This window comes from Polypterus senegalus, chromosome 11 (genome assembly GCF_016835505.1).
Source record: "Polypterus senegalus isolate Bchr_013 chromosome 11, ASM1683550v1, whole genome shotgun sequence".
Classification (NCBI taxonomy): Eukaryota; Metazoa; Chordata; class Cladistia; order Polypteriformes; family Polypteridae; genus Polypterus; species Polypterus senegalus.
The window spans coordinates 884,221-898,610 of NC_053164.1; the positions used below are offsets into that span (position 1 = coordinate 884,221).

The 14,390-nt window shown below is 40.6% G+C and overlaps 1 protein-coding gene across 2 annotated transcripts in view; it reads left to right on the forward strand.

Annotated features, from left to right (window-relative positions):
* The window catches only part of LOC120538644 (protein Smaug homolog 2), a 107,094-nt gene that overhangs the window by 43,040 nt on the left and 49,664 nt on the right, over positions 1-14,390 (forward strand). For both annotated transcript variants that reach the window (XM_039768024.1, XM_039768025.1), the window contains exon 3: positions 12,721-12,963. In XM_039768024.1, coding sequence (XP_039623958.1) covers positions 12,721-12,963 — 243 coding nt within the window. The remainder of the gene's footprint in view (positions 1-12,720; positions 12,964-14,390) is intronic.

The following is a 14,390-nucleotide window of genomic DNA, read 5'->3' on the forward strand; positions in this document are numbered from 1 at the left end:
GTTTTTTAATGAAATTAGAACTAATATGGGAGAAACTTACTCTCTTTAGATCAGGTTATAAGCCTCTAAAACTACAATGGACTGATAAAAAGGATTCAATAAAAATGAATGTCTTCAGTGTCTGATGTGCATTGCTTTAGTTGGGTTTTCTAATCTGCTATTAATTTATGTCAAATCATTCATTTTTCTTAATTTATGCTGTTAAACTTGCATTGTAGTTTATTAGAAGTATGAAGCAAAATTGGTAACAATGGGTAACTAATCTTATATACTAATTTGAAATTGGAAAAAATCTAATTCTCACTTAGAGGATCTGTTCCAAACATTTTTAAAAACCTGGCAGGATCTAATCAATAACATTTTAGAATAAGCTTTTATATTGGGGAGAAAGACTCCTTTCCCTCTTTGCTACTCTCAAAGTTTCACTCTGGCTGTTGGCATTGATCTCCTTCTCCTGGGTGGGGGTTGAATTGAACTTAGTTTTGTCAAGTTTGACTTGCTTGTATGGAATGTTAACTGCTTTTAATAAATTCAATAAAATGTGTAAAAAAAAAAACCAGTATGAAGCAAAATTGAATACATAACAGGAAATATGCTTAACATTAAGAGTTGGCATAAAGAGGCAACAGGGCCTGGCCTTTTTATTAATGCTTTTCCAGAAGAAAACACAGCTTGGTGCCTCGAATATCACTTTATAAATAAAGTGCAAGTCGTGTACATGAAGTCACCAAGGACTACATAACTGGTGTCATGTTTTTCAAATAGTTAGTTTAAAAAATAAATCAGATACAAGTTTTCATAAAATGTTACATTAGTTCTGCACATAGTTTTCATTTATTGTTCTTTTTCCATGTCATATTTGCCAGTTTATAACTTACTCCGTACAATTTGAAATTTCCTCATTCCACAATTTTATCCATAATGAGCTGCCTAACATCAGTTTTATTTATCATCAAATATGCAAGTTATAAACATGTAATCAACACATTAATGGCCCTTTTCTGGAGTAAACAGTGAATGGAGCATGGCAGTTTAAAGATTACTCTCTTTGATAATGTACACTGCCCTGCTTTATTGCCATGCTTACTAGCTGTGCTCCCTGTCTAAGATGTGTTGAAATCTAAGTATTCAACGTGGGATTTTTTTTTTTTAATAATTAATTGCATGGGTTGTCCATTTAGTCTGATATAATAATACATACTCGGGCCCTTTCCCTTGTGGCACCCTTTTCCTCTTCAGTGCACACTGACCTTTCTTACAGTCAAAAATGATTTCTGGGAAAATACAGCAGTGATCCTCCATCCATCCATCCTCTTCTGCTTATCTGAGGTTGGGTCGCAGGGGCAGCAGCTTAAGCAGAGAGGCCCAGACTTCCCACTTCCCGGCCACGTCTTCCAGCTCTTCCGGGAGAATCCCAAGGCGTTCCCAGGCCAGCCAGGAGACACAGTCCCTCCAGCGTATCCTGGGTCTTCCCCGGGGCCTCCTACCGGTTGGACATGCCCGGAACACCTCACCAGGGAGGCGTCCAGGAGGCATCCTGATCAGATGCCCGAGCCACCTCATCTGACTCCTCTCGATGCGGAGGAGCAGCGGCTCTACTCTGAGCTTCTCACCCTATCTTTAAGGGAAAGCCCAGACACCCAGTGGAGGAAACTCTCTTCAGCCGCTTGTATCTCGTTCTTTCGGTCACTACCCATAGCTCATGACCATAGGTGTGGGTAGGAACGTAGATCGACTGGTAAATTGAGAGCTTTGCCTTACGGCTCAGCTCCTTTTTCACCACGACAGACTGATGCAGAGCACGCATCACTGTGGATGCCGCACCGATTTAGGATCTCGCCCTCAACCCTGAGAGGGCACTCCACCCTTTTCCGGCTGAGGACCATGGTCTCGGATTTGGAGGTGCTGATTTTCATCCCTTCCGCTTCACACTCAGCTGCGAACAGATCCAGAGAGAGCTGAAGATCACGGCCTGATGAAGCAAACAGGACAACATCATCTGCAAAAAGCAGTGACCCAATCCTGAGTCCACCAAACTGGACCCCTTCAACACCCTGGCTGCGCCTAGAAATTCTGTCAATAAAAGTTATGAACAGAATCGGTGACAAAGGGCAGCCCTGGTGGTCTAACTCTCACTGGAAACGGGCTTGACATGCTGCTGGCAATGCGGACCAAGCTCTGACACTGGTTGTACAGGGACCGAGCAGCTCTTATCAGGGGGTCCGGTACCCCATACTCCCGGAGCACCCCCCACGGGATTCCCCGAGGGACATGGTTGAACGCCTTTTCCAAGTCCACAAACACATGTAGACTGGTTGGGCAAACTCCCATGCACCCTCCCAGATTCTGCTAAGGGTGTAGAGCTGGTCCACTGTTTTGCGACCAGGACGAAAACCACACTGTTCCTCCTGAATCCGAGGTTCGACTATCTGACGGACCCTCCTCTCCAGAACCTTTACCTGTCCATGAGGTCATGGCTTTGGGAAAGGGCATCAGCATTGGCCTGCAGTACACCATGATGATAAATAACCGAAAACATGTAAGGCTGTAGGTCTAAAAACCACCCTGTGACTCGTGGATTTGAATCCCTGTGTAACGCCATCCACTGTAATGGTGCGTGGTCAGTCACCAGGGTGAACTCTCGTCCCAAGAGGTAGTGCCTCAGCTTGAGTAATCGCCAAAGCTTCCCACTGCACTGCCGCATACAGTTTCCAGCTCAGTTACATTAACGCGGTGTTCCACTCCATCGCCGCTCTTGCTCATCACGGCATCAAGACCTGTGACAAACTGTCCGTCTAGAGATTGAAAGGCAAAAAAATTGGTTGCTTTCAAAATAGGAGCTGATGTAAGGGCCTGCTTAAGATCACTAAATGCAGTGTCTGTAATATCATCCCATACTATGTGATTAGGTTTCTCCTTCCTTGTAAGATTTGTCAAGGGCGTGGCTCTCTCAGAAAACTGGGGTAAAAAACTGGTGGTGATAGCCCACTAATCCGAGAAATGCCTTTACCTGCCTCTTGGTTATCAGACGGGGCCAATTCACTATGGCATCTATTTAGAATATTGTGGTTTGACTATACTGTGTCCCACTAGGTAACATTTCTTTGGATTAATAAAAAGACTGGCAGTCGCTAGTGCACATAATACAGCCGTAACTTGTTGTAGGTGTTCCTCCCAGGTGCTGGAATAAATGACGTCATCCAAGTAGGCAGCACTATACGAATTATAAGTTCAGAGCACTTTGTCCACCAGACGTTGGAAGGTAGCAGGAGTCCATTGTAATCCAAATGGAAGTACACGATACTGGCAATATCCACTAGAGGTGCCCCTTCTTCATATTAAGGATAGTGAAAAATTTGGTGTTTCCTAGCCGCTCAAGGAGGTCGTTCACTCGTGGCCTTGGATAGGCCTCAAATTGGGAGACTTGGTTAAGCTGACGGAAGTCATTGCAAAACCTCCGACTTCTGTCCGGCTTTTTGACCAACACGATGGGACTGGTCAGGGACTATAACTCTCCTCTATCACACCTAGATCCAGCATTTGTTTGGTCTCCAACTCCACTTCTGCCTTTTTTGCTTCGAGAATCCGATATGGGCATTCTCTGACTATAACCCAGGGTTTCATCATGATGTCCTGTGCAACCAGGTAGATTCATCCGGGCTTTTCATTCACTTCCTCTGCAACAGAGAGGGTTGCTGCTTTGAGCTCCTGTTGCTGTAGACAAATCAAATTATCACTGAAGTTAAGGTTCAATTTATAAGTAAAGAGGGAGCAGGGCTGTCCAGAGAAGGGATCGGGATCTCTTTCATTCCACGGTTTCAGCAAATTCACTCTCTAGGTCGACGATTAGATTGGATAACCAAATAATCAACCAGACCCTTCCTCTCCTTAACTTTATATGGGCCTTGCCAATGTGCCAATAATTTGGAGTTTGAGATAGGAACCAATACCATAACTCGATCCCCCGGGCAGAACTCCCAAAGGGACGTACCACAGTTGTAACGATGAGCCTGGGCTGCTTGCCCCTTCTCCATGTGAGATTTTAAGATGGGTTTAATTTTAACTAATCTATCACGTAATTGCACGATATTTATTAAGTATATTTACAGAGGAAGGGGCCTCCTCCTCCTAACATTCTTTTAATATATCCAGTAAACCTCGGGGTTGTCATCCATACAATAATTTAAAGGGTAAGTACCCCGTGAAGGCTTGTGGGACTTACCAATATGCAAAAAAGAACGAAGGGGCAGAGTTTGATTAAACCTCTCGACCAGACCCTCAGTTTGTGGATTATATATTGATATCTTTAAATGTTTTATTTTCAGTAACTTAGCTGTCTCCCGGAATGTCTCCAAGGTAAAAGGCATCCCTTGATCCATCAAGATTCCTTTACGGATGCTGCCTCGCGCAAAGACCCCTACCAATTCCCGTGCGATAGCCTTGGATGTAGCTGAGTGCAAGGGAACAGCTTCAGAATATCGGGTGGCGTAATCTACCAGGGGTTCTAGAGGTCCCACCAGGTCAATCCCAATTCGCTCAAAGGGGACATCTATTAAGGGTAAAGGGGTTAAAGGAGCACGGCCCCTCCTAGGAATCTGCTGCAGTTGACATTCTGAGTAGGGAGCACACGTCCACCGTGTCTCTCCGCAGACCCCCCCGTCCCCTCACTGAGGCCAACGCTGTGCACCAGGCTTTTCTGGAGTTAGCTATGCAATGTGAGATTGGGACTCCGAGACAGGGACGCAAATTCCTCGTGGTCCACACAGGTTCCGTTCCGGATCCCTCAAGCAGATTTCCACTCTCAGGTGATCTATGATCCTGATTAAGGAGATTATGTCATTGAAAGTATGTTCCCAGTTTAGCTGGGTGATCACTATAGGGCTGTGTATAGTAAAGCAAGGCACAAGCTACCCGCTCTACTATATGCCGGGCATTCCATTTATTTGGTTTCAGCCAATTCTCGACTTTCATCCACAGCTCATGTGGTCTTCTCTTTAGTAGACTTGTTTGAGTTGAATTCCCAGTCCAATATATTTTTCACCTGCCAACCTGAGCACTCCCACCTTTATCAGTTGAGCAGCCCCCTTACTCAGGAGCCCATAATAAGTCCCCAGTGTGTTCCCTTCTGAACCTGGCTCTCTTCTTTAGGTGCCTTGTCCACTAGCTTAAGTTCCCTTCACAGTTTTCTGGGTTGGAACCCACTCCAACTTTCCCCAATACACACTGACCAGCTCTTGCTCAGCGACGCGGGAACGGAACTCTCCTACCTGATGCTTCTTGACTTGGCAATTTTGAGGGTGTGTCAAGGCTTTTTCCTGGTCTGGCTTCCGGCTCCATAAGGAGGCTATTATCCTGCAGACTATGCCACTGTGAAATGAACAACCTTGATACACACACAAAGGTTTGGGGCAGCCACCCGTTTACACATATTGTCCCTGGGTGCAAAAGGTTTTAGAAATAATTATCAGTCTGGGTGCCGAAACCGGAAGTGATGTTGAATCAGGCAGGTTTTCCCATATTTGGCCTGCATAGATAACTGAGGTAGGTTTGGTCCACCCCGCCACCCCCAGCCTGGCGGGTAATTACCTCCACTTGGTCCTCTCATCACCCTCCTAGTCACACGTGTGTGACAACAGATACACACAGGCAATTTATTAAAGTGGAATACTTTGCTCCACTAGAAGAATTTAATCCCAGTGGTTATAATACAAGGGCAAATTATTTCTTATATTATTTAAAAATAGACACAATTTACGGTTAAAAGAAAAATGTAAAAAAAATAAATCAGCATACGGTATTCCCCTGTTAATGCAATCTTCAACTAGTATCCTATTAAATAATCCCTTTCCAAAGTCTGCTAAATTAATGTGTGGTTCTAAGATTTTTCAGATTTTGATACCTGATAGTTCAACTCACTAATCATAGAGCTGGATGTTAATGACATACATACAAGTATGAATTTCACTGGACTGTGCACACGTGATAATAACAACCCCATAAACCAATAAAATGTTACGGTAGTCTTACTGATGTTTAGGCATACTGCTGGGGGGAAATACCGCTTAATAAAGCACAAATTTTGAGACCCACTTTAACTTAATAAAGCACAAATTTTGAGACCCACTTTAAAGGAATGAGAACAACAACAACATTTATTTATATAGCACATTTTCATACAAAAAGTAGCTCAAAGTGCTTTACATAATGAAAAAAAGAAAAACAAAAGACAAAATAAGACATTTGTTAACATAGAAAAAGAGTAAGGTCCGTTGGCCAGGGTGGACAGAAAAAAACAAAAAAAACTCCAGACGGCTGGAGAAAAAAAAAATCTGCAGGGGTTCCAGGCCACGGGACTGCCCAGTCCCCTCTGGGCATTCTACCTAACATAAATGAAATACAGTAATCCCTCCTCGATCGCGGGGGTTGCATTCCAGAACCCCGCGATAGATGAAAATCCGTGAAGTAGAAACCATATGTTTGTACGGTTATTTTTATATATTTTAAGCCCTTATAAACTCTCTCACACTGTTATCATTATTAGAGCCCTCTAGACATGAAATAACACCCTTTAGTCAAAAGTTTAAACTGTGCTCCATGACAAGACAGAGATGACAGTTCTTTCTCACAATTAAAAGAATGCAAACATATCTTCTCTTCAAAGGCGTGCGCGCGTCAGGAGCAGAGAATGTCAGAGAGAGAGAGAGCGCGCTCGCTAAGATAAGCAAACGATCAAAAAATCAATACGTACTTTTGTGCTTTTATGTATGCCGAAGCACCGCGATAAAGCAGCATTTTTTAGAGGAGCGTCCGTATCCTCTAGGCAAACAGCCCCTCCGCTCACACCCCCTCCGTCAGGCAGAGAGAGTGAGAGAGACATAGAAAAGCAAACAATCAAGCACCACGCGGGAAGCATATCGTATATCATTGAGGAGTTTTAGTTAATATGTAATACATGCTCTGATTGGGTAGCTTCTAAGCCATCCAATAGCCTTGTATGAAATCAACTGGGCAAAGAAACTGAGGAAGCATGTACCATAAATTAAAAGACCCATTGTCCACAGAGTGAAGCCGCGAAAGTCGAAGCGCGATATAGAGAGGGATCACTGTAGTCCTCTTTGTAGTTAAGGTTCTCACGGAGTCACTTGATGTTGATGGTCATACAAACTTCTGGCTTTTAATCCATCCATCATTGTTGGAACATCACAGTGCTTTGAGTAGATGTGCCATCATCAAAAGGACACCGGAAAAGGAAACAGAAGAGAGAGTATTGGTTAGTACAGTTTTAAGAGCCACCATGAATAGTTATTATAATAAGTTGGATATACAGAGTATCAGGATTTTAATTACAGTGAAGTTATGAGAAGGCCAGAAACCTAACAGCTTTTAAACTGAAAGTGCTGGTTGTCTGATGCAAGTAAAATTAAAGCAAAGGTGCTTTCATTATGTTTGATCAGATTTAAATAAAATGATGCAAAATGTGAGCAGGGCTCCTGCTGTCATGCTTTTTAAGACTGTATTTCACTGATAAATTATGGCATTATTGCATTGTGAAAAAAATGATTTAGTTTATACTTTAATAATGTATAAAACAGCTCATTATTGAAAATGCTGATGTAATATTAAGTCTTGTAGTGTCTTACAGCTGCATTGTATTGTTCAATATTTGTTTACTTTTACTTGCAGTGATCTTTATTTCAGTACATCTTGTTTGGCAAATCACTTTGTAATCACTTACGTTTAAGAGTCATTTCTCCTACCTTCTGTTTTTCCAATCCTGACACACAAGCTGCAATTACTTGAAGTTTCTAATATTAATATGAAAACCAGTTGATTCCTCTGTTTTTTCATTTATTTTCTTTTTCACACCTTTGCCCTGTTAAACTAAATTAATCAAATATTTATTATGTATTCTATAAAAGTAATTCACACATAAAAATTACTTCTGCAGGTATTCACGGGTGATATTGGCAAAGAAAAAATATATCCAGATACATTTAAAAATTCTGATAATTTCAGTAGATAGTGGGGTCATATATTTGTTTACACGTTTCAGGCTTTAGCATTTTTTTCAACAAATAACAAATGTATTATTAATTGTTCACACAGGCGTGCCTTATCCCTTGAAATGCCAGTTAACACACAATGGATTTGATAGCAGATATTCAGTACGAATGTCACTATAGTCTGTACATGTGACAAGAGGTGTGCAGCAGCTATAAAAAATGTTATATTTGAAACATTAGTTTTTGTTGTTTTTTGGTGTAAACAATTATTCTGAACATAAAAATGACATTTAGGATGTTTTATGGGTTATGAACAAACTGCCTTCCAATTCAGTGGAATATCCATTAAAGTCACTAGTAGATCAAAACTACCCAGATAAATATTGTTTAGAAGCTTTACAAAATTATGGGATGTCTCTCTCTCTTTTTTAAACTGTTCTTTGGACAGGCATAATTTAGGATGTATTTACTGGTTGTAAACTAAGAACCAGGCCCTGTCCTGAAAATGTTGGCTCTCTTATTCCATGCAGTGTCCATACTCGGGGACATCAGCTTTAAGACACAATTACTCCACAGAATATCACATTTCCTATTCCATTTTGCATGCATGGATGCACATCTATTTGCAGCATTTATTTTAAATTTTACAAGCACGCAAACATGTATATGTGTTTATAAACATAACACAAATTGTAAAGAACCCACTTTCTCAAGCTATCAAATAATTTATATTTTTGCAGGCAGGAAACACCGTCATTATTATTCAAGATCCGTATGGTCTGAATTTTTTTTTTCTTTTTTCACTTGTGTTGCCAGTAATTGTAGTCAGATTTTTTTTTTTTTATTATTCTGTTTTATCACAAGCAGAACAACACAAATCTCCCAGTGTCTAGAAAGTGAGTGCAGACTTAACTGCCAGGCACGTCTACAGTTTGACAGAAGTTAGCATGTCTCCCGCTATATTACCTCTACCCATTACATTAAACATCTCCTGTAAAAGTCTCATACTTCATATATTAGCAATTCTTATGCAGGCTGTAAACGTGTCTTATGAGCAGCTTGAGGTCATTGCAGAGACATCCAGCATGTCATTGTCATTTGTCAGAACTAATTGAATTGTTGAACAGACATGTTAACATCACTCTTTAATGGTTATTTCTAGATAATTACAGAAAGATATACTGCATGCATATAAAACATCATTTTTTCATCATGTGTAAAAAGTAAGTAAATTACATCAAAAGAAGTTGATTACTGAAGACGACCTGGACTGCATGAGTCCATTTGATACAAAGGCAATGATGTTGATCAGTCAATGAAGGTCTTTGTAATTGGCACCATAAATGGAGATCCACCTCTCTTGCTCATCAGTCCATAGTCTGAGGCTTTCTCCTAAGAGCTTTCGAAGGTGCCATATCTCTGTCAATAATGGTAAATAATTACATAGGAGCTGTGACAGCTGGTTGAATGACTCGTCCTTTTTGCCTTTACCCTGATATTTCATAACTGACTTACTTTTTCTGTAATAGTACACTTGGGCAGAATACAGCACCCTCTGGAGATCAACTGACTGGCCTCCTCTTTTTATCCTCAGGTATTGTATATTTGTCACAATGAATGGCTTCAGTTCTTTAAATAAAGGCAGCAAGAATCAACAGAGAACAGCATTTCTAAATTGATACATAATATACAGTGCATCCAGAAAGTATTCACAGCGCATCACTTTTACCACATTTTGTTGTTACAACCTTATTCCAAAATGGATTAAATGAATTTTTTTCCTCAGAATTCTGCACACAACACCCCATAATGATGTGAAAAAAAGTTTACTTGAGGTTTTTGCAAATTTATTAAAAATAAAAAAGCTGAGAAATCGCATGTACATAAGTATTCACAGCCTTTGCCATTAAGCTCAAAATTGAGCTCAGGTGCCTCCTGTTTCCCCTGATCATCCTTGAGATGTTTCCGCAGCTTAACTGGAGTCCACTTGTGGTAAATTCAGTTGATTGGACATAATTTGGAAAGGCACACACCTGTCTATAGAAGGTCCCACAGTTGACAGTTCATGTCAGGGCACAAACCAAGCATGAAGTCGAGGGAATTGTCTGTAGACCTCCGAGACAGGATTGTCTCAAGGCACAAATCTGGGGAAGGTTACAGAAAAATTTATGCTACTTTGAAGGTACCAATGAGCACAGTGGCGTCCATCATCCGTAAGTGGAAGAAGTTCGAAACCACCAGGACTCTTCCTAGAGCTGGCCGGCCATCTAAACTAAACGATTGGGGGAGAAGGGCAATCCACCAATCAGGCCTGTATGGTAGAGTGGCCAGACGGAAGCTACTCCTTAGTAAAAGGCACATGGCAGTCCGCCTGGAGTTTTGCCAAAAGGCACCTGAAGGACTCTCAGACCATGAGAAACAAAATTCTCTGGTCTGATGAGACAAAGATTGAACTCTTTGGTGTGAATGCCAGGCGTCACGTTTGGAGGAAACCAGGCACCGCTCATCACCAGGCCAGTACCATCCCTACAGTGAAGCGTGGTGGCAGCATCATGCTGTGTGGATGTTTTTCAGTGGCTGGAACTGGGAGACTAGTCAGGATAAAGGGAAAGATGATTGCATCAATGTACAGAGACATCCTGGATGAAAACCTGCTCCAGAGCGCTCTTGTCCTCAGACTGGGACGACGGTTCATCTTTCAGCAGGACAACGACCCTAAGTACACAGCCAAGATATCAAAGGAGTGGCTTCAGGACAACTCTGTGAATGTCCTTGAGTGGCCCAGCCAGAGCCCAGATTTGAATCTGATTGAACATCTCTGGAGATCTTAAAATGGCTGTGCACTGACGCTTCCCATCCAACCTGATGGAGCTTGAGAGGTGCTGCAAAGAGGAATGGGCGAAACTGGCCAAGGATAGGTGTGCCAAGCTTGTGGCATCATATTCAAAAAGACTTGAGGCTGTAATTGCTGCCAAAGGTGCATCGACAAAGTATTGAGCAAAGGCTGTAAATACTTATGTACATGTGATTTCTCAGTTTTTTATTTTTAATAAATTTTCAAAAACCTCAAGTAAACTTTTTTCACGTTGTCATTATGGGGTGTTCTGTGTAGAATTCTGAGGAAAAAAATTAATTTAATCCATTTTGGAATAAGGCTGTAACATAACAAAATGTGGAAAAAGTGATGCACTGTGAATAATTTCCGGAGGCACTGTATTTAAGACCGTATCCTCATGTATCCAAGTATTTTTTCAAACATAGCCTTTTGTATGTTTTATGTCCTTTCATCCACACGCAAACTGTGTTTTAAAGAAAATGGAGCTTTTGAAAAACTCCTTCCAGGGTGAAGATGTTTAGAAACTCCATCTTCCTTGTTTACGTGTAAACAGGAAAAACTGAATGTTTGGCATGTAATGTCAATGTGTGTGTGAAGGTATCCACTATGATTGACGTCAGTATATGCAAAATTATCTGTTTTGTTTACATGAGATAATTTTGTGCAATTGTGGTAGTAGGTAAAGTAGTGCTGGTTTTAACCTTGTTAATGGGACTTTTTACATGTTTACATTTTAATGTACGATTATTTTATCATTATATTGAGCAGTAGAGGCGTCAGAATATGCTACGGAGGGCACTGCTGCATTGAACACTCCAATAACACAGACGTCTAGTTGATAGGACTGCTTTGTGAATGAAGTGGTTGTTGCTAAAGAGAAGTTTCATTTGTCAAGGACATCACTCTTGTCTTTGAGTGAGCTGCTTTGCCTGCACATTGAACTAAAGACAACTGTATTGAGATCACCTGTCAGTGTTGTCAACGTTGCCTGCACATTCTACTATTTAGCGGACTGGGGGATTATGCAAGATGGCAAATGCCTTTGGGTTGTCAAGACAGGTGGTTTCTAAAATAGTAAGGCAAGTGCATGAAGCAATTACAGTCCACTTGGGCCCTGTGTATATACAATTACCTGTCACTGAGTCTAAAGTACAGGCATTTGTAGCAGGGTTTCACCGGCACTCGAGTAGAAATAAAGCAACCATCCACAAATTCCTTGGATTATTTGAAAAGAAAGGTGAGGTTATCTCTTAACATACAAGCCATCAGTGGTCGCAAGTGTTCATTTATTGAAATGGCCGGATAGTGGCCATTATGCCCGTATTTTTGCAAATTCCATGTTGAACACACATTTTGGGGGGGAAAAAAGCGATGGACATAATCTAAATGCCATTCCCTTTATTATCTCTGCGTGTTTTGTGCTCTTAACAGTGGAATTTTGCATTTTAATGAGGATGGAGGTTTTTTTAAAAAAAAATCTGCGTGTGTGGATGTGATTTTTAAAAAAAACGAAGAAGAAAAACTCACTTTTTTTTTTTTTAATAAATGAATTGGGTATGTATTGACAAGGCCTAAGTATCCAGATGACATACATTTAAATTAATGCATCTTTTTTTTCACAAACAATATTTTGTTACAATCTTTGGTCTTTTAGGAATTTGTAATCACATGACTAAGAAGAATGTCAAAAACCCCGTCCTTTGGGTGTTTTAATTTTCTAAACATTAGCTAATTTCAGCTGTGCTTGTGAAATGTATATTTTTGGATAATTTATGTGACTGTTCTGTTTTTCTGTAATTAACGTACAACATCTTTACAGTGTCTTTGCAATCAGATTGTGTTGAAAATGAGACTGAGAAAATCTCTCTTATACTTTTTCAGTTCTACCAAGCCAAATCCATCCTAGCCCTCTGAAACGGTCCATGTCCCTGATCCCCACCAGCCCACAGGTTTCTAGCACTGAGTGGATCAGCCAGGAGGACCTAGGCATCCGAACGCCGTACATTTCTTCAGATCACGCTCCTCTGTCACCGCAGAGCAGTGTGGCTTCTTCAGGCAGTGAGCAGACTGAAGAACAAGGAGCCAGCCGAAACACCTTTCAGGAAGAGGGCAGTGGTATGAAAGGTATAGCTTTATTTAATGCTTCATTTTAATTTACAAAAAAAAAAGAAAAGCATACGTAAAGACTTTTTTATTCTAAGTGTCTTGTTCTTACTCCAAATGTGGAACCTCCATGAATGAAAACCCCTTCAGTGTCAGCTTTGTGATCTCTTGATCAATGATTAGCTACAGACTTGGCCGTTCTGTGTACAGATTTTAAACATTTTCTTTTGCCATTCACAGTGCGTGATGTAATGGAGTGTTGTGGACATCAGGTAAAGTGCCAGTGATTATTGAAAGTTGAACATATAATCAGAGTTCAAACTGAACTGTAAACTTCACTCTATAAGAAGAAAGTATTATGGCAAATATTGAGTATTTTAAAGTTGTTTGAAGATTACAGTCATAATATGTTCAAATACAGGAACCTTATGTTTTACAACACTCCTTTGTACCCTGTAGACATTCTTCTGACCGTTGTATTGAGGTTTTGAGATAAAGTTGTTATTTAGGGGAAAGAAAACAGAAGTTTCCGGAAGTGGTTAACACATGTAAGAAAGAATCTCACTGTAATCTGACAGTGATGATCCTATAAACCTATAAAAATAATTTTATTGTATGTACAGCAAATTGCAGTGACTTAACTGGTAGAACGTTTTAAATGCTAAAAAAAATTGCACCCTTTAGTCATTGTTGAATGTTGGCTTGTAGGCGTCATTGTGTACATTTATTATAATCAAGTTATTTATCTGTATTTGACTGAAAGGTCTTGTTCATATGATTTGGTTCTCAATTGTCTCTGAAAAATGAGGTAGCACACTAGACAATGTGCTCAGGGGTTGATGTTTGCATTTAACGTATTATGGTGCCACTTTCATAGTTCATTGCAGTGATGGTATTTTTTTGAGGCATAGACATTTTTTTGGTCCGTACCATACATTGCACTTTCAGTTTTGGCCAAAAGGCTCTATGTTGATTTTATTTTACCACAAACCTTTTCCAACATTTAGCTGGGTCCCTGTCATGGATTGTGCTTAACTTCAGATGTACTTTTTTATGTATATTCCTGAGTAATGGCTTCTTGTTTACCACCCACCCATGCAGTACATTTTTTATAGATCTCCTGATGATGTTGACTTGTGCACAAGTACCTCAGTTTCAGAAACTCCAAAGTGACAGTTGGCTTAATTCGTTGCATCTCGTATCACTCTGCATCATACTTGGAGGCTAAGTTATGATGGATGACTTCCTTTACATATTGAATTGGTTGTGTGATGCGTCTTCCTGATGATGGACCAAGTAATGCTCACATGGATATCCAAGCACTTTGATATTTTTTGTACCCTTTTCCGCTTTTTTTTTCTATCAGCTTTTCTTTTACTTCTGTGGTCTGCTGTCTAGTCTTCATTTTTTCAGTGAGTTCTCAGCCTGGCTGATGACTCCCGCACAGA